Source organism: Tauraco erythrolophus, chromosome 18 (genome assembly GCF_009769465.1).
Source record: "Tauraco erythrolophus isolate bTauEry1 chromosome 18, bTauEry1.pri, whole genome shotgun sequence".
Classification (NCBI taxonomy): domain Eukaryota; kingdom Metazoa; phylum Chordata; class Aves; order Musophagiformes; family Musophagidae; genus Tauraco; species Tauraco erythrolophus.
This window is the reverse complement of record NC_141482.1, coordinates 13694736-13715765: the sequence shown is the minus strand read 5'-3', so window position 1 is coordinate 13715765 and position 21030 is coordinate 13694736. Positions and strand designations below refer to the sequence as shown.

General features: G+C 42.0%; 1 protein-coding gene across 2 annotated transcripts in view; it reads right to left on the bottom strand.

Moving 5' to 3' along the window:
* The window catches only part of CDH4 (cadherin 4), a 459932-nt gene that overhangs the window by 146140 nt on the left and 292762 nt on the right, over positions 1–21030 (bottom strand). For both annotated transcript variants that reach the window (XM_086622684.1, XM_086622683.1), the window contains one exon: positions 15684–15860. In XM_086622684.1, coding sequence (XP_086478810.1) covers positions 15684–15860 — 177 coding nt within the window. The remainder of the gene's footprint in view (positions 1–15683; positions 15861–21030) is intronic.

Sequence of the window (21030 nt, the reverse complement as noted above, 5' to 3'; positions counted from 1 at the left end):
TTTCTAATCACCACAAATTCATTTTCCATTTGCTTGCTGCAATTACGCTATTGAAACCTGCAGGTCTGGAGTTTTTTTCCCTCTTCCCTTGCTCTAAATGGAACTCATTTTTAATGTCTTCTGCAGAAGACCAATATGATACAAAAACCCCAAACATTTCACTACTCATGCACTCTTATTCATAATATCACATCAAATTGCTGAAGTAGTACCATATGGCGCTTGAGCAGCAAGCCAGAACAAGTTGTTCAGCTTGTCATAATCTCAAAAGCTGCATGAAACTTAAATAATTTCTCTATGAAGTGGAAGATCTTTGGATTTAATATAACTCATCAGAAATGGATTCTGCATTTTCCTCCTATTATTTCCCATGTTTTCTCTGATTCACATGCCATTTTCCAGTGCGAGCTATCAGTACAAGTGGCTACAACTATGGGGCTGAAAGGCTCTAAAAGCATCCTGTCCATACTTTCTTCTTGATCATTCATCATCAAATTGAATGGATAAACATCTTTCTCAATCAGACAGATATGTAATTACAAGTAAGAAAAGCTCAGTCAGAAAGACTGAATGAAAAAGATTAATGAAATCTCCCACACTTTAATTCAACCCTTAAAGCAACACCCTCAGCTGTAAAATGTCCACACTTCCACCCACACTGTCCCATAAGAAAAAGCAGCAGACTTTCAAGAAAATCGAAGTGATGACATTTAACTGGTACATAAGTCCAAGGAGAGACAATGGTGGGAATGCTCAAGGTTTCATCACATATTGCTCTGTATTTACATTCCCAATTCCTAGAGTCACCGCAAGTCTACTCAATTTTATTTTTATATTTTTTAAATTTTATTTTTTTAATATTTCTTACTCTCTTGCCTGAGAGGAAAGGTTATAGTGACATAGGATTGGAGACTGAAGGTGCAAGAACTAGAGACAGATGGGACTTCAGCTGACCTCACAGTTTTCAGGGACTGTGACCGACTCCTGATTTCAAATGGCTACGCAGGAGCACAGGTAACATCTGAGATGGAGAAAGTGCACGGGCAGATTTTCCCAGGAACACACACAGCAAAAATTAAAATGCGAAGCCAGAAGTAGGTAAGACCTGAAATGGAGGGACAGGAGACAAGTCTAAGGCACTGGGAATGTCAAGACATGAGGAAGGCAGGTGTGTAGGCTACAGTATTGCTCTGGAGAGGAGAGAACACTGCAGAACTCCTCAAAGGGAATGCTTATATTAGCAGCTGCTTAATCAACTGAAGAATAAAAAGGACAGCACCAAATCACGCAGAATTTCCTAGTCCTTCTTAGAAGTAGGAAATGTTAAAGCCTTGTTCACATATGGGATTAGGGTAGGCAAGAACTGGTGCTGAGAACCGTAGGCTGGCACAGGCAGTACAGAGACAACTACTATGCAGCCTTTTGCTTAAAAATAACATAGAACTGGGACATGTCTTCTGGAGCTAGCATGTATTGGGAGTTTCCAGAAAAACATTTCTATAACGACTACATATGTGATTGTTCTTTTTTCCTTAGCTATATGGAGAAAAAGTTACTTGTCATCAGCCCAAAGGGAAAAGCACTTGGCTGCATGGGGGAAGACAGGACTTGTTACATCTGTGGCTTCACAGAAGGAAAGGAATAGCTACTTTAAAAAAAGCAAGAAGTGCAGAGAAGATGTAGGATAAATAAGTGAAAAGAATCAGTCCTCCTCTACCTGATGAAAAGACAATGTCAAAATATCGAAACCCTCTATGACTGCACACGTGGTAACAGCCAACAACAGTGGCAGCAGTTTGGTGTCCCGGCCACGGAGCCGTGAAAGCCAGCGCGAAGTCTGCTGAGGTCAGACCCCTGAGAAGATGGGACCCAGTGCCCTGGGAAGGAGAGCACTGACCACACTCACCCCCTCGCACTGCTGCTCTGTTTGTGCCCATATGGGCTGGTCTGGCTGCTTCCATCGGCTTTGCCGAGTGATTTTGTTCTCTCCATGAGGCCCAAGGAGGTTTGAGGACCAGCGTGGGGCTTATCCCTGTCCTCGCGTGTCATTACTACTCAGAGGTCTGTGAGTCCACGGTCTCCCTTATTCTGTCTTACTGGGAGGGCACTGGAATGGCTCCACAGCTCAGCCCGAGGTTCACTCCTGCTCTGCGGACGTTCCCACGCCGCTATGCTCTTTCTTTCAAGGGCTTTTACCTTTAAAGATTTGAAACAGCATAAAAAGCCACGGAGGGCCATTCCCACTTTCTGTTTTTCTTTATCCTAAGGGCTTATCTCCTGACACAGCAGAGAAGAAATGGAAAACAGTCCTAAGCTATAAAGATCCATGCTTTAAAGGCATCTGGGCATGAGGCAGGACTCGTGCTAAGGCACCCAGGTATCTAATTCCCACCAGCCCATAAGGGAATCCAAATCACCAAGGATTAATTCTTCGTTGTGCCTGATCCTCCCCTGCACACTGCCTGAGGCAGAGACGTAGCTTCCATCTCCGCACTGCTCCCAACACAAAGAAATAGAGAAACACATTTGTCTTCCCAAATACTCCGCGAGAGATGGCGGTGCTCCCACCCGGATCTCGGAGATGGGTCATCCAGGTGACCCAGATGAGTGTGGCAGGGCTGGCCAAGTTTTTGCAGAGTTCACAGGCAGAGGATGCCAACCCTCTGCTTGGGTCGGCTGGATGTTGAGCCCTGCCATGGGTCGGGGTTTCAGAGGGACGAGGGAAAGACCAGGAACTAGAGGAAGGCTGTGGCAGAAGGGGTCCGGAGAGCAGGGCCATGCGCAGCCCCACCACGTGCAGCCTGCCCCTGCCCCAGCACCTCCCATTTGTGGCTCTTTATCAGCATCTCCAAGAATTAAGAATTTTTGTTTAAATCTGGCCAGGTGAAAAAGGGGAAAGCGGAATAAAATATTTAATTTGGGCTGCTTTGACATGCCTTGGTGTAGGTCTTCTATCGGCACAGCCTCAAGGGACTATCACAAGCAGTCCATAGAAATACGGAGCCAGCCTCGATGGCTGACTGGCAACAAAAGCTCAGACAGCACAACATTTTAGGTTATTTTAAATGATGTGTTGAAAGCACCTTATCCCAGAGAAGAGAAAGGGAAATGAAAAAGCTGTTGCGTGTAATTAGCAGCTCCCTTTGATGACTCCTTTCCAAAACTTTTTGCGAATACTTTGCTTCTTGAGGAGCGATTTTGATGGAGCCAACACAGGCAGAACTTCGGAACAGGATTACAAGAGAGAAGATGAATTGTTAGTGACAGCACCCATTAACCTCTGCCAGAAAACTCTCCCCAGTCGCCATTAACTCCTCAAATGCCTGATGCATAGTTATAGTAAACGTCGACGCAAAGGGAAACTCAAGTTTTCCTTACTTTAAGATCATACCATTCAGCATTTATTCTCTTCTTTCAACCATATACACGCTCAGTGCTCAGTACTTATGAATACCCTCTATCCAATTAATACCCCATTAAGCCGCACACCCGCAGTGACTTTATCCTCAGACCACTGTATGGTAGCTTTTAACTCCATAATACCCCGGCATTATTACCATATTAGACTACAAGGGGTTGATCCAAAGCTCACGGAGGTTAATGAGGGCTCATTAAACTTTGAATTAGGCCCTAACTGCTCAGCAAACATGAAGTGAAGTGAAACAGTACGTGTCAGATAAGATGAGAGAGGGTGTAGTAAACTTTAAGCCGAAATATTGAATGCTGATCATGACAAAGGCAGGCAATAACGGGGAATGTGTGTGGAAAGCAGCTGTGGGAAAGAATTATGATTCTGTTACACCCGATACCAAGCAGGACAGATTTGTGCCTCTACAAATAAGTATTGCCTGGTCTGACTCCGATGTGATTGTGTCATCATGTGGTTAGACATAGCATAATATGGACATCATGGCTTTTCTTTAGATTGTAGTTTTGAATTTCAGCTAGAGAGTGTGATACTAGAGACTTGAAATCAGTATGACTCCTTCCCTAATTACTGATTAATCAAGAGCTAAGGTTGCTTACATGAAGAGTCATGGGGAGACAGAGGAAGTCTCATTAAGAACAAGAGGTTAAAAAAAAAAAGAAGGGAGGGAGACATTTAACAACTGGATGGATACAGAAAGAGAAGAAAAAGAGCTGATTTCCTAATAGCATGTTCTACTTGAATGTTAAATTTTGTATTCATGTCTAATTAAAAAATTATAAGAAAACATTTTAATATTTGCAGATACCATGGGTTATGGTTCTAAAGAAATAAAAGAAAGTTTTTTTTCTTCTAATGACTTCACGAATACATATATGTTGTGTCATTCCGTCCCTTAGGTGCTCAAAAGGCACAGCAGCTGTTTCATAAATTTTGAATTGCCTTTTCCTTTAGCATACAAAAATCTGCACCATAAACATAACACTGTCTGAAAAATATTCGGTAAACCCAGACAGTTGTTGGAAATGCTTCCTCCGATACTTAAATTCCTCTCTTAACAGGAGTTTCCCTGCAAAAACAGATGCTAACGAATAGTGCTTTTGCCATCAAGCTGAATGTGAATGCTTTGGTGCAGCATTTTCTTTTTTCCACGGAGACATTAGAGGGTGCATTTCCCATCACTGAAAGAAAACTGCCACCTTGCTTCTCAATTCTTTGCTTTCAAATAATAAATAACTGCTATAATCTTCCGTAAAAGATTTATGCTCTGATGATGTCTGATTCTTCTACTCTAATTTCTTTTTGTTAGGTGCAGTTGAATGCCATTTACTGGTAAGTAAATTGTCATCATTTCACTGCAAACCACATCACTGAAAATGTAAGCTGGCCAAACATTTATTTTTGTTTTCCAACTCACAGAAATCCCTTCAGAGGGCCGTGGATTAACACTCAACACTTTTTAGTGCAGATCCTTAATCTTAATTTTGTACCCTCTCTCTACTAATACGGTCCATTCCAGTGATGTTACTCCAGAAATAACTCTGAACAGCTTACAGTGCAGTCAGAAACACTGCCTTTTAGCTGCCACACTTTCCACAGCGACTTGGAAATATGGCAAATTGGCCATTTCCACTGAATTTTTCATAGTCCCGTAAGTAATGGGGACATCACAGCTCCACCTCTTCCCCCAGAGGATTTTCATTAGCAGAGGGGGCTCTTGGCGGACCATGGATGGCCAGTTCCTCTAAAGGGGCAAACCACAGGCCCTACATCCAACCTTTTAACAACACAATGTGTGCCGTTCATTTTTTGGACAGAAACAACAAGCTTGCATGGCCTTTCTCCTTCCTTAAACTACCCCACTTTTTATGACAATAAAATGAGCTTATTTACTTAAATAAATGTTATAGCTCACAAAGCCTTGACGCACAAGTCAAACAAATAAATCAACTGCAAAACAGCCTGAAAGGACTGTAAATCCGAGTACAGACACAAACGCCTCCATAGGTCACGTAATGTTTTGTTTAAAATGAGAGGAGATCAGAAGTGAAAAAGGAGTCAGGAAGGTGAACTGTCCTGGTGACACCTGCCAGCACTGCAGCATTTATGGATCTGTTAATATTTCCACTGGAAACTTTTGGTTTTAGGGGTTTATAACTTGAGCCATAGAGGCTTCGTCCTAGTCTCCAAAACCCAATCCCAATGTGGAATTATTCCACTCTGCAAGGGGAGGGCATGCCCAGGTGGTTCATTATGACAAGGCTGAATACTCTGCATGATTTTTTTTACAGTTATATCTCATATATATGCATATACACACACACACACACGCATCCCAGAAACCACACACAGACCTGAGGCAGGGAAGAAACCTCTTATACATGTTATGTAAAGTCTTCTAAAACATTGCCTTACTGGAATAACAGCCCATGCTGACTCCTCATCCCCCAGTTGCTACCACCCGACTTGCCCAGCGACATCCAGGAACAGATCAGTGATGAAGCACAACCCCACGGAGCATAGGGCCAGGCAAGGCTGGCTGCACGCTCCGCAGCCCTCCATCAACATGAAATGACACCACAAGCCACACCAAATCCTCATTTTCACTCTTTTGCTAGCTTGCTCTCTTTTAAACAGGACACTCAAGCTTTGCTCAGAGCAGCTTCCTTTGTTTTCCCCTCCAACCACTTCCAGCCAAGCCCTGCACTGTGCTCCAAAAAGTCACTCACCTTGAACTCCTTCACCAGGATGTCTCCATCATTCCCAATGAAGCAGAAACAGCCCCTGCTCTTCCTAGAGGCTTTTTCCACAGCATACCTACAGTCAGGGCCAGGTGCAGTCAAACACACCTCATTTCTCCAAGAAGAAGACAAAACCTCCTACACCTGTGGCCAAACCTCGTCCCTCTTAAAGGGTAAGCTCACCCTATCTAGCTGCTGCAGAGGTTTTTTGGGGGATACACGAGTTTGTGTTGGTTTGTGGAGGGAAAAGAAATTCAGTTCTTCTTACCTAGTGCCAAAAATATGGAACCAAGGTCTACTGCCTAGTTTCTGGTTTGGTGTCCCTTAGAAAAAAGGGAGTGTTTGCATGGCGTATGTGGAGACTTGGATGCTTGTGTACCTCTGGAAGTGTAGTCCCTAGAGGCTTACAGTGCATGCAGAGAAATGTAAATGATACTGGAAATGTAAGAAAAACTACAAGCATGGCCAAAGAGGTTGGTATTGCACAATACCAAGTGCTTGGTCTTAATCCAGTAAGGCACTGCTTGTGTCCTTAGTTTGCAGACACTAAACAGACTCAGAAGAGCCACTGGAGCTACTTAAAGGCTCAAATTTAGGCACGTACTTAAAATCTCTGCTGAACATGGGCCAAAATGTTCAGTACCATCTGCAGATACCCGAGCTGCCTTGGGCAAAATGTTTCCCTTAATATAATCAGAGGTTTTGTTTGTTTGTTTTTAAATCGTCTAACTGTTCGGATAGGAGGAAAATGTCCTTTAAATTAAGGAAATTAGCAACAAATATGAATGTTATTAAAAGTATGAATGTTATTAAAAATATGGTAAGAGCTATGGGAAAGAAGAAATAGCAAAGAAAGGAAGTCTTTAATGAAACTGTGGTAAACGGTTGCACATCCACTCTTTGCCGCCCCATCATCTAACCATGGCTTACACCTCTCACCAGTCCGCATCAGAGACAGCTGAGAAAGGATTTAGATGGTGACACCTTTATCACTGAAAATCTCTGCAGTTATAAATAAAACAATTAACTGCAGCAGTGAAAGCTTAAAATTAGCCTGAGAGTAAATTCTCTAAAATCTTAAAAGCTGACATCTGAAATTCCAGGGTGCTGAATTTAATTCTTCAGCGGTGCAGACTAGCGAGAACATATGCAATAGTAAGGAAAGAAAAAGCGTGGATGGGTTTTTGCTTCCTATCTCATTCCAGCCTGATACAGTGAATTTCAGTAACAGCCTCGCTGTCAAGGTTTTATCTGCACCATCATTCTGCAAATCCAAACTCACACCCACACAGCACCACTATGTCTTCAGGACTCCATTTCAACTCATCAAGGAAGCCAAGTCCCACAGTAACCTATTAGTAATGTGGGTGATGAGTGTTAAATAATGAACTACTGCAGCAAAGAGGCAGATTGCGAGTTCTTTGTCTCTGTTTGTGTCTCAGCTTTTTTCATTATTACTATTTTTCTTTGGAAAAGGCATGAGAAAAACCAAAGCCTTTTTCGTAGCAAATTAACCCACTGTTTTTGTGTACACTCTGTCTTTACAGATTTTCAATAGCTTTCATGAGCTCTGTACATTAGCTCTGACTATGCCTTCCTGTCTTTGCCTCTACACATAATGACAGCCATACTGAGCGGCTATTACAGTTATCTCACTTTCTGGCGAGGATGGGGACGTAATGATATGTTGCAATATGTGCAATGGGGTATTACAGCTAAATACTCCTTGGAGTGATTGATGAACCATTTTGCAGTATGCCTGGTACGACAGTTCAAGGCGAGGGGTACTTATCCTTCTGTGCTTCCTACGTTTCCTGTTGCCGAGGTGAGCTCGGAGCAGGAGCTACAAGGTAAGGGATGGATGGGGGTAGTGGTGGAGGAGGAATCACCTGAGACCCAGCGGAAAGAGGGAGCTGCTGCTTAGTCCCTGGCTGGTGGCAGACAAGCCCCTTTGAATCACCGTAAAAACAAGCCCGTACACCAGCAGACCCGATGCACAGATGTAGCAGCTGAACTCAGACACAAAACGAAGAGACTGAATACACCCATCAACAAAAGATTTCTGAATACTTGACAAAGCCCGAGTCCATTATGAGATTCTTCAAATAATCCAAGGACAGGCCCAGACGCCAGTAACTGCAGAGTGCTGCTCATGGCCATGGCAACAGCACTGAGGTCTTGAACAAAGCCACTCATCTTTTCTGCCTCAGTTTCTTATTTGTGAAAGACAATCCTCACTTATGTAAACAGGTTGAAAAGACCAAATCCCGTATGGAGAAATACCTAAGCAAAGACTGCATGGATTTAACCCACAGTTGTTGTTTATTTATATTTAACAAGTAGCAGTTGATGGTAGGGTCACAAATACCCGCTAGTATATCCCACCCCACTGCCTCACTGGGATGCTGAATGACTGCAAAACAGTTTACAACATCGTACGTGAGGTCAGACAAAGGTCTGCCATCCCAGTACCCTCCCGGTTTGACTCACTGAGCCTCAGACCTCACATTTTTGCTGTCTTTCATTCTTCCAAACTTCCCTGGTTTTCATGCTTGCAAAATTGGTAGCTACACGGTGCCTTTGCTTTCTGGGAATGTATTAGCACAAATCTGACCAGGATTTGTACCATGTTCATCATTCACATACGTGGATGTAAGTTTTAAGACATCAAGGGCCAAGCACAAACACCGATCCTGTAATGATGGCACCTGGACCTCGACCTGATTTTAACCCATACTATAAACCATCAACAATGAAAGTAACACCCCAAGATTCTGCTTCAACCTGAAGAAAATCAAAAATATTCTCAATGAATTCTGAGACTTCTGAAACTTCATGCTGATACTTCCCAGTCGGAGTGGGAGCAGAGTCTCACTGCTGAAAATGGCTTCTGAGAATCTCAGCCTTTATGTTGTGTGGGAAATTAAAAATTGTTTCCATTTCTTTCATGCGACTGGTACTATATTTAATGGAAATTTATCACTTCCAAATCACATGATGTTTTCTGATTTAGTGGGGGTTTTTTGTTTCTTTTTTTTTTTTTTTTTATTTAATGGAGTTTTTTTCCACTCATGTTACTATTCCCAAAGCATTCTGGAAAACGGCAAAATCTCAAGGTCAATATTTTTACCTGAATTGGGCAATGGGAGTCCTTGGTATTTGCCTGCAGCGTGTCAATCACCGTAAAATCCCAACTTCACTTACAACGGTTCTCCTTGAGTAAGTAACAAGGCCAAGCTGCCAAAACGAAATTCTTCAGTAATACACCGAGAAACTCAGAACCACAAGGCACCAAATTCCCCCTCAGTCTGGATTTGAATGCGTAAATAAATAAGGCTCTTCCATTTATTTCTGCTAGAAGATTGTACTATTCCATTCTGCAATTATGGAAAAATGCAGAGCACAGGCAAGATTTAGTGTCTGAGTTTTTGCTGCAAGACTTATGTCAGTAGAAAGGCATTTGTGCTCTTGGGAATCAAAGTGAGATTCACCCATTTGTGGCAGGTGTTTTAAGCACTCAGCCTAACAATCTACCCACGCATGGCACTACAGCAATTCAACGACTAAATTAAATCTCTGAATATTAAATTAATGATGGAAATCTAAAATATTAATATATTCTAATTGAATATTCTCCGATAAATTATCTAGGCATTCTCAGCAATTTGATTTTACTTTCATTTCTTAAGGAACTTTCAGCTGCATAAATACAGCTATTAAAGCAATTCAAAAAGGGAACATTTTCTGCTCAGACAAGAGAACTCTAAACACAAAGAATCTAAAAATTTCTTTCATATGATTGATTAAATCATAGAGCCCAAGACAGCTGAATCATTAAATGACTGCTTTCCTTCAGTCCCTCTGGCTTTAGCAAGGACAATATAAATTCCCCATGGGTCTGAATACAAGGAAATACAATATGTATAATTACAGTATAGGCTTGAATGCTGTTGTAAGAGAATTTCAAATGGAGCATTTATGCTGTAGCTGCAGTTTTCAATCCATAACGCTGCGTGTGCGCGTGCATGTAAAGCCCATAAAGCACTGGGCATCTGCTTTCTTCGACCTAGATTCCCAAATGGTATACACTCGTGTAGCCCCACCAGCTTTGGCAGAGGCGCACGAATTTGCATCAGGATCTGGCCTTCTATTTCTGTGAAATGCTGGAGATTAAGAAGGACATCTTCATATGCCAGGGAGAAGGCAAACAAAGGAATGTAGTTTAAGGAATATATCTAGTGTGAGATACATTTAGGAACCTGCTTTAAACTGCATGTTTATAAGAAATTTCAAAGGGACGCATCAAGAACGTAGCAATGTGTTGTGTTTCCCTTTCTCCGTTCATTCCAAGCGTGCCGAGTCCCGGTTCGGTAACACACATACAGAGGACAGATGAATCCCAGAGCCAAGATCGTGGCAACATGAATGCTTAATGAATCATTTTCCTGCTAATCTTTCTCTCTTTGCTGTCAGGTTGGTTTGTGGAAGGAAATCACAGTCAAGAGCCAAGAGCTGTTGCAATCTGCATCCTTCACCCAGCTTCCAAAGAAAGGCTTTGCCTCTACAGAGCAACACAACATGCACGATGTCCCATTTCCTCTCCACCCTCTGGGCTTGCTCCTTCTCACCTCTGTCTGACTGTCACAATAGAGACCAAATTGCCTAATTTCTGAATTTCAGCAAGTGATGCTCACAGGGGTACCAAAGACGAGATGCACAGAGAGCCACAACTAGCAGATTTACTTTTTTTTTTTTTTTGTGGTTGGTAAGGCAAAAGAAACACCTGTTCCCGTGAAGAACAAGGAAGATCTAGCCCTATTTGTAATCAAGGCTGTCTGCATCTCTCTCAGGAAAAGTAAGGTCTGATGTCCTTTGGGAAGCATTTGCAAGGCCTTTTCTCAACAAACCTTCTCTCACCACAGACAGATGCCATCTGTCTTGCAGCTGGGAGTTAATGGATTCTGCACTGCCAATTTCACAGCAGTAAGGAATGTGGTTGATAGAGGAGGCATGAGGGATTTCCTACAATAAAACTATTTAAAACAGTGCAAAGGTGCATGCTGAAATGGCCATGACGAGTAAAGGAAACGGCAATAGTGAGGGCTGATGGTCTAAGCCGGTGTGGATTTTGCCACTCAGTATAGCTCATGTGTATCTCCAACAACGGGTTTTTAGACTGTCAGAGAGCTACACCTAATTCCTGTGCCAGGATGGGCTACAGCAAACAAACAGGCTGTGGAGCTCCTGAGCGAGCGATCAACTTTTTTCATATTAAGTATCCAATTCCACCACACAGCTTACCAGGTGCTAAACCACCCAAGAGCCCATCGCGGGGTTTTCGAGCGTGCTAAGAACAGCCCTCTGTTCATTAACGTGCACCGTGTCGCACGAAACCCAACCAATCAACATCTCTGCTAAGAAGCAACGCAAGAGTCTGCAGGTATATTGAATTCCACCAACTTTCCAACCCGCTTCAGGACTTTCTGATTAAATTTACATAAAATGCATCCTTCTCTCTTATTCTCTGTTATACACATTAGATTATTTCTAGTGTTCTCGTGTCTGAGATTACCAGCGCTCGGATATGCAAGAGCATGCTGTGCCTGGAGCGCGCAATCAAGGCAGTTTGTAAGAGCACCAAGATCCTGTCTCGGTCAACCTCAGTGGATTTTTGTGCTCGTGGAATGAGAACGAAGCTGTAGTTTATCGTAAGAGATATAACGGGCAAATATCACATTTTTCAGTTCAAAGTTTAATAAAGGAAATCTGGAAAAATCAGTGTCTATGCAGATCAAGTTAGAGACAGGCGGCTCATAAAAGCTCTAGAAAGGTGCTGGAGATAAAGTTGGAAGTTTGGAGCATTCATAAGGCGAATAGGGTTGCAGGGGTTGACAGAGGAGCCTGCTATCCAAGCGTGCCATGACCAAAGGCCAGTCCTGCACAGGACTTTGGTCTTTTAAATGAGTTTCTTGCAGCCCAGTGAAATGGGCCAAGACTTCAGTCTTGAAAACTGACTCAACATTCCCATTAAAAGAAGCTGGAGACTTGTATGTGGATCCAAAACCGAGATACTTTTTGAAGTTCAAAAGAGGATGAAATACAAGATTAGCTAATAGATAATTACATAATAGATAATTAAGAATTAGCTAGACACGTAGCTAAAAAGGATGAGTCAGTGAGAAAACAAATGGTACTCAGCAAGGACACAACTATTTAATATATTATCTTAGCTGATCAGTGTGCTTGCATGAGTCATTTGCTTGGGGAAGGAGAGGGATTTCATATTGGTTTTTTTTTATTTTTAATAGGCATTTTTATGGACCTCATAGTTATAATAACGAGAGTACCTGACAATTAGTAACAAAATTATCCTCACTACAGTAAAATATTTCACAGCATGTAAAATATTATTCCTAATACAAAGGTGGAAGTGAAGCACAAGGAAATTAAACTCTACATTTTCATAAATGTTTGCCAAATAAATAAGCATATATCAATAAAATTTGATAACTGTTTTTTCAGCTCAAAGACAAAACCAAAATGTGCAAGACATTTTTTATACCAATAAAAATTACTTTTAGCTTACACATGTCAAGATGTTTATTTAAACTCTCTGAGGAATACGTAAAAATTTTCAGTACCCGAAACTAATCAGAAATTCCTATTATTCTTTTACATATTATTTTTCTTAAAAACATTTCCTAGTTAGTGTGGTTGATGCATATGAACAGACATGGATGTTCCTTTGAAAGGAAAAACCCTGTAATTAACAGAGTTATTTTTGGCAGGGATAATGTTGTGACGTCTTCCTTTTTTCTTTTTTTCTAAAAACTTTTTTATTTAATATATTTTCTCAGAATGAAATGGTTTAATGAGCAGAGAATTATAGTTGATCCCAGCTGAACCAGATAGGGCTGCGTTTCGAGGTATGTGGCTCCCATCAAGCTGCATTCACCTTTCCTGTGATTTAAACTTCATTCAGGCACAGCCTTGCTAAAAATACTGACAAGTAACTAATCAACTTCCATAAAATGGAATTTTTACCTTCACAATAGGAAGCAGGAGTAGGAGGAAACCCGAAAGATTTGCCTATGCATTTCAAATTAGTCTGACCTATAAAAACGCAAACAGCAAGAGGCACTATGAAAATGTACTTCTGGTAGGGCTTTTTGGTTTTTTAATGTCCAGATTTTTCATGCCATCCCTTCCTCTCCTTGGAGGTAACGAGAACCACAGATATCATAATGGACGGACTGGTTTCCATTAGTTGTTACCTATAAAATGCAAGCTCAAGCAGGGCACTCCAGAGCAAAAAACGTTCAGTGTCCTGGAACTAGCGTTGGGTTTGAACACTTTACATAAACCAGCAGAGAAAACTGTGACAGACTTCCTCCCGTACAAACGGGGTATGAGCTGTAACTTCCCATGTGCGCTTCTAGCTCCAGTTTCTGAGCAGATGGACACAAAAATATTCAGCGCCCAGTGAGCAAAAGCATAGGAAATCAGATCAAAACTGTTACCTAGATTTAGGAGACAGCAGAATGCTCCAGGGCAATCTGAAGATTATGTGGATGGAAATAATCAGATAGTGCTGGTCTTCAAAGACCGTGATTTGTTCTATTCTGGATAATTAAAGAGCAAAGTCTAAGAGGGGAAGGTGTAACTCTTGGATAGAGGAGATGCTGCAGATGAGCAGAAACTCAACCAAAGCCTGAACATCAGGGGTCTCACACTTAATTGAGTTGCACTCTTTGTATGGTCTTCCCTGTCATTACGATACGTTCCTTATGTCAGGTGAAACGGAAAGCAGCCCTTCATAACCCATTTCTTTCTTTGCCACTCCATTTTTCACTTCATTTTCAGTGTTTCCTCTAGCATCTGTATTTAAAACCTGCAACGGAATATATCGCTGACAACCTAGGAGCTCTGTGTTTCCATCAGCTAGGTTATCTTTCCAAGGTTACTGGTAGTTTAAGTGATGAATATAAATTCTTCTGTACCTATATAAAATTTATTATTTGTCACTTTCATTAATATTGGGAGTTTTGCATTCTTGAGTCCTTCTGTTTCATCTCCAGACTGTAGGGGGAAAAAGTGCCACAGAGATTTCAGTCCCTATAAATCAGCAAATTTGCCATGGTAAGGTGGTGCCAAGTTGTCCTCTCGCTGTCTAGTCAAAGCTCAAAAGAAATCAGCAGGGAGTGGGGCAGGGAACATAAGTTCATTTTGCAAGCACTCCACTTGTTTTTCACAGGAATTCATCTAAATTATTAATCTGATTTAGGAAGATATTTTTGACACATCAGGTTATTCTCCTCTTCAGACATTTCTTTAACTTAGAAGGACAACACATTAACAGGTCACTCCATACCTAGCACTGCTGACCACACAAAGACTCCTTGGCTTCCCTCCCTGTTTTTGCAGGACAAACATAAAAACATTTGCCATTTTATTCGTTGTCATACTTCCTTAATTGCACAAAGAAATTACACCAGCAATTCAAGTGCACTCAATACTTGGTGAATCGGAAACATGCACCTTCAGTCACCTGATGAGTCATTGCAAGGTTCACCTGAACTTCTAAAGAACTCGGCGAGCTCCTTTTTTCCTTCCAGACATGGGTTATGCAGAAGAGTATCAGCTAATCAGTGTGAAACAGGTAATGATGACAACTCATTTGAATCCACGATGACTGAGTAAACTTCCTGAGAAGGGGTGCCAAGGACACACCACTGTTGCTCAAATTAAGTTCTGAAATTTTGTAATCATCACCATTTTCTTCCAAGGGAAGAATTGAAAAAGTCTGCCAGGGAATTCTTTTTTTACAGCTAATCTTTCTACCACTCCAAAACCAGAAACGAGCACCCGCAAGAGGAGCATCATGTGTTTGCATTTTGCTAACACTTACCAACAGCAATAATGTATGAACCAAATACGTCTGTCAAAGGCCTCTTTTCCCTTCTTTTTCTTTTCCTATCATCCAGTAATCATCACAGAAAACCCCATGGGTAAACTTGATCTCAGAGATCATCCTTGTAAAGGAAGAAACCAGCACCATACAGAGGCGGAGGGATCCATCTGCAGCGGCGGCAGGCAGCCAAGCTTCTCGCCCCGCCACGCATCTGCACTCCGGCTCCGCGAAGGAAGGGAAGGATGCAGCACCCCCTCGTCGCTGGGTGCCACCAAGCCCAGCGTTACACCTGCAGCCGTTTTCTGGATGAGAGCGCGGGCAAAGTGCCATCTTGGCAGCAACACCAGCGTCTCTCGAGGGACCGGCTGGAAGGAGGCGATTAGGCTGCCGTTCAGCCGGGGGAGGGAAAACTGGGGCGAGTCACTTTGGAAAAGAAGCACCTCAGCAGCGTGTAAAACGCAACTTGCACGAGGGAGGAAGAGCAGAGAGCCGGTGCTTCCAGCCAGATGTCCCATGCCATGAGCTTGGACCAACCCACTACTTCGCCGGACCCACTGCAAATTTACCGTTGTTGTTATTGTTTCGGTTTCATTTTTTAACTTACCCGAACCAGCTGCTGCGGAAAGGGTCCTCTGGAGTTTTCCGGCACGTTGATGGGTGGGATGACCCAGTCCCGCTTCTGCCGCCGCAGGCCGTTGGCGCTCTGATGCTGGCGCCACGGGAGCAGCGTGTCGCTTTGCTGCGGCGCCAGTTCTCCGGGCACAGCCTTCCTTCCTTTGGCCTGTTTGGAAACAAGAAAGCAAAACCAGTTAGCTTGTTCCTCGCTTCTTAGGGCTTCTCCCAACAGCGGCTCTTCCCTGTGTGCAAACGGTCACATGGAACTGTAAAAATTATTGTTATTAACATGATGTATTTCTGTATCACGAAGACACAATATGCCTCACTGCTGCCACTTCATTTTCACAAATATATGGAGCTGTCACTCTCAAATCAAGATGCCTCCCAGAATATATGGTCTTCATTACACCAGCTGCAGGGAGCTTTAGCAGCACATTGGGGGTAAAGAAGTTTCTGCAAATTTCTAATAAATGCAATAAAGAAGACAAAAAAAGGAGAAAATTCCTTTACAGCCTATGTCATGGGCCCCACGTTATAGTACAAAGTTACCCTGCTCCTTGGCATTAACAGGGTTACAGTAACCTGCAGTCTGTGGTTCTGCAGACATATCCTGCCAAACCAAACAAACCACAACCAGAGAGTCAGCTCCACAGCTGCAACGATGAATTAGTTCAACTTCTTAGTGCTTCATGAGGAAAGACCTTTTTAAAAGAGCTGGGTTTTGAACACAAATCCCAAACACGCATCTCCCCACACAGTCTGGGCAGCGTAACAGATCTCAGGTAGAAAACAATTTTCATTATTTGGGGCACTTTTGAGTCCTTCTTTGTGATTTTTTTTTTTTTTTAAACTATGGATTCTGCCCATGGCATACTTTGGTGTTGGACATATTAAAATGCTGTGGCATAAAACGAAAATGGTGCGACCATGGTTTGGACTTCAAGAGTCTAGTTTATTATTAAAATGATGTATAGAATGATGACTCGATGAAATGTAGATTTGGAGAGGCTCTTCAGAGGTTACTCAGTCTCAATACTTAAATACTTGGTGGCTGCCTAGGATTCCAGGCATGACTTCTGGAAAGTCCACAGAAAAGATAAGTAACAAAGACAAGCTTTCATCATATGGCGACCTGCACTCCTACCAGAAAATGTTTAAACTTTCATAAACCAGAAAGAGTGTAAGCCACTTTCTCTTGACTTGAGGTAAGATCCAGAGGGAACACTATTCTCAGCATTTTACAACTTTCAGCTATTTTTTTCAGAAAAACCCCCACTCAAAAACGAATATACCAAAATCCAAGAATATCACAGCAAAAAACAGTAAAGTTTTTTTTTGAGGCTCCTGCAATTTTAGGCCACACTTACTTTTAGTCTTACTCAAAACCTACAACTCAAACGTCCTACAAACATTTGCAAGCAGTTATCCGTAGGCAATGATTTCAGCGGGCATCATCACTTTGGGGTTTATAGTTTGATGTAAATCCATGTATTAGCACATTTCAATTCTTGATCTGGAAGTGCAATGCAGCAGGCAGTCACCTCAAAACTATACAGTATATGAAAACTAAACAGAATACGGAACTGAGAGGTGGCTCCAAAGCTGTTTGCAACTTCTGCATGCCGAGAGTCGGGCATAGCACCAAGGAGGCCATTCCCACAGCTCTGTCGTGGCTCTGATCTGTGCCACCTGTGGAGGGCAGACATCCACTGATCGCAACGGTTGGAAGCATTTGTGTAAAAATGCAGCTATTTTTACTGCAAACCTTAAAAATGGGCCAGTTCCAGAGCTGAATTTTGGCAGAACAAAGATGAATGTGGTCTTTTTTCAGTCACTTTCACAGCCACGTTTCTCAAATCCTCTCTCACACCAACTCATGCCACCAAGGTGACTGCTGTTTTGTGTTTGCCTGAATGCTGTTCTACACACCTTCAACAAGCATCATCACTAAGCTGCTGCAGGATGACTACACCACTGCTCAATATTTAGATGTTGTTCTAAAAATACTCACTTAAATGTGTAAGGAACAAAGAAACAGTATCGTGATGAGGCAGTGGGAGACTTTCTTGGGAATGTTCAGGATATTGGTAGGAACTGTTGAGCTCATCCTTCCTATGGGATGCAATATGCTATATCCAATGGAGTTTTCATCTAAAAGGGTTTTATCGCCAGAAACGTATCTTTTCTGAACACTGCTGAAAACAATGTTATCTAAAGAAGATACCCAGAAATGAATGTCAACATGAAATAGGACTACCAGACATGAGCTACAGAAAAGTGGATATCCCTTTTTTTTTTCTAATTGGCTTGTGATTCCCAAACGGGGATCCTTTGAGAGCAGGTATTTGGATCAGTTTATATAATTGGCAAGTGAGCGTGGGGACAGATTATGAAAGGATGGTCAAATAATTTGTGCTCTGCTGAGTTTACACAGTGGAATGAGTCTGAACTAAAGACAGACTTGAGAATTAACATGAATCCCAAAGCTCCGTGTATACTGAAATAATTAGTGTCAGCTCAGCAAGGCAGTACCAGCCTTTTTAGTCTTTATGAAATATTTGCTGGCAGGTGACTAGACAGTGACTAGCTTGCTTGTCACTCTTGATGATGTTTTCCTACATTAGAATAAATCATCAACACAACTCTGAATTTGCTATGTGGAATTTCAAACGTGTCGTGCAACAACAATTTTTTTTTTTCTTTAAACAACAGCTCTTTTTTATCTTCATTTGTTGACGATGTATTCTCATGACCTTAATTTCTCTGGTGTTGTTTAAATACGTTGTACATGTTTTCTGCTGTGTAAAAGCTGTGAGACAAATGCAGTAACAAAGTCTGGTGAGTATAAATGCCAGAACTATTCAGATCTCTGACTGAAACATCCAAGAACATCTCTGGAATAACAGCAATAACTAACCATAAGCCCCAGAAAACTCTCCTGTACTTTTGAGTTTGCAGAGATCTAAAGTTCAACTCAAAAGCAGAATGGGACACCAGATAAAATTAATTCTAAGATACAGCTTCCAATCCTGTTTTTGCTGAATAACAGTTTTCACTGAGGTATCAACTGCTCCTTCTCATATGGCCTTACTGGCCATATGCTTTCCAGAATCTCAGGCGGAGATTTTTGAAAGATTAAATATTCCTCTACCTTTTGTAGCATCATCAGAACACTATCTGTCTGTAGTCCTTCTCACAGTCAAATCGAGAACCTCTAGTGCTGCTGCTTTAGAGTGGTTTCCCTCCCGTTGCTTTTGTGAGGTGCCATCACCCTCTTACACATGGGAGAAGGATGATGGGTGTTTGCAGCAAAGCAGAGAAGCCTGTCCATGAAACACATGCCCAGCGCAAAATTAAATCCACTCTCCATTCCGAAAATTACATTGTGACATTTGTAATTTGTTACAACAGGATCAAACACCAAGCAGGAACATGTGGCAACAGACAGACAATTAAATGAGGATATAAAATAGTCAGATAATTTACTAATTACGCCTGTCTATTACTTTAGGACATTGAAAAGCTAGAGAAATATAGCTGAACCAAAACAGATGAAAACCTTCAAGTTCAAGGAGAAAAAGTGATTAAAAAGTGTGGGATGAAGAAAAACAACAGGAGAAAAGATCACGCTGGGATGTAAATTTGTTATGAATTTGGATTCAGTATGATCTAACGCCTTAGTATTCATATTAGGGCAGAACTTTGTAGTGCTTGTTAACGAAGCGATGCAAAGCATTCCGTGCTAGCTGTATTATTTAAAGCCTACATTCTGCAAACATGGGATCAACGCTTTGCTCGGAGTTGTCCAGTGTCTCTTCTAGTGAGTTTGTGGACATATGTGTGCACAATGCTAACGTGGGCAAATCGTAACGCAGCCGCTGTGTCTTCTGCTAATGAAACACTTCTTTCTCTGAAAAGTGCAACTACAATATGCGCTGTGAGCAGTTGTAGGACAGGGGAAGAGTCTCTCAGGGACCATCCTCTCTGACATTGATCACAGCGATGAGCTCAGGATTAACTGCAGTACGATGAAGTGCAGTACAGTGTAGCAGAACCTGCCCTACAACTCCCCCCTTGCCACTCTTTTGGGTTTTCTTGGGCTACCAGTTAAAGTCAATCAAAAACATACTGAAGTCAACTGGAAACCTGTCACTGAGATGAAAGGTGAAGGTCTCAGAAAGCAACGCAAGGTTGAAGGAGGTGCAGTCTCATCTGCAAGAACTGTGAAAAGATCTTTCTTCTCAAAGATTGCCCCACAGAAGGCGTAGGGCTTTCTTCAAGTCCATGTCAGTGACTTCAATGGCATCTTACAGGAGTAATTTCCAATCCCTTTCAGTTGAGCATTGCATTTAACGCTGGTGAACACAACCTGCCCCATTCGGCAAAGGACATGCAGCTAAACCCCTAGGGACTGTCAGGCTTTAAAACCACATTTAGGAAACCCTACTCCAAACTGGTGAGGATGTATGGTGCTCTCACAAACTCCATTTATGCCATGGCATTGACAGTCCAGGGAGATTCCTTATCTGCGTTTAGCTCTGGCAATAAAAGGCAAGTCAGAATAGCCATCCAGCCAGTGGCTATCAGCTCCTGCCACTGCTGGTCCACGGCTTGTCAGCCTTTCATTTCTTTGGAAACTGGGCCTAAACTCAACCTGTACCCACAAAAGAGGTCAAAAAGTAATTCACTGAAAGAACAGGACATGTGGGATACCTGTAGCCCCCCTAATCTCATCTCTGCTCGTGAAAAGAAGGCTGCAAGCCACTGACTTTTCACTAGTCCACAAATAAAACCAGTGAGTGTGAAGAAATACCAGCTTTCACCTTCCGCTACACTTAGCAGTAGCCAGTCTCACCAGCTGGCACGTCTCCCCTCCCAGCCAACCTGCCTTTGATATCCGTCAGCCTCTGGCTACAGAGACATCTGGAAGTTATTATCCAGCAGAGCGTATCACAAACCCATTTACATAATATAATATCATATTTTGTGTTCCTGCTTAGCTGAACATTTTGGATCACTCTAATGTTTGGGTAAATAAGCCGCCATTCTCTGCATATAAATAACAGTGCGTCTTAGGGTATGTTTGTTGGAGATATTATTAATTTTATAGGGCTCAACCTGCCAAATGGAATGTTCTAGTTTCAGCACTAAAATATATTATTCTTGCACTTGGAATAAAAAGTACCTGTGATCGAAGGAGAGGTAATAAGGCTTTTATTTCTGAAGTATCAAAATTATTTATGATTTCACCTGTGCTTTATTTATATGCATCTTATTATTTTCATAGGTTCTTTAACACTTCACCCTACACGTTTTTTTCAGAAAATAAAGAA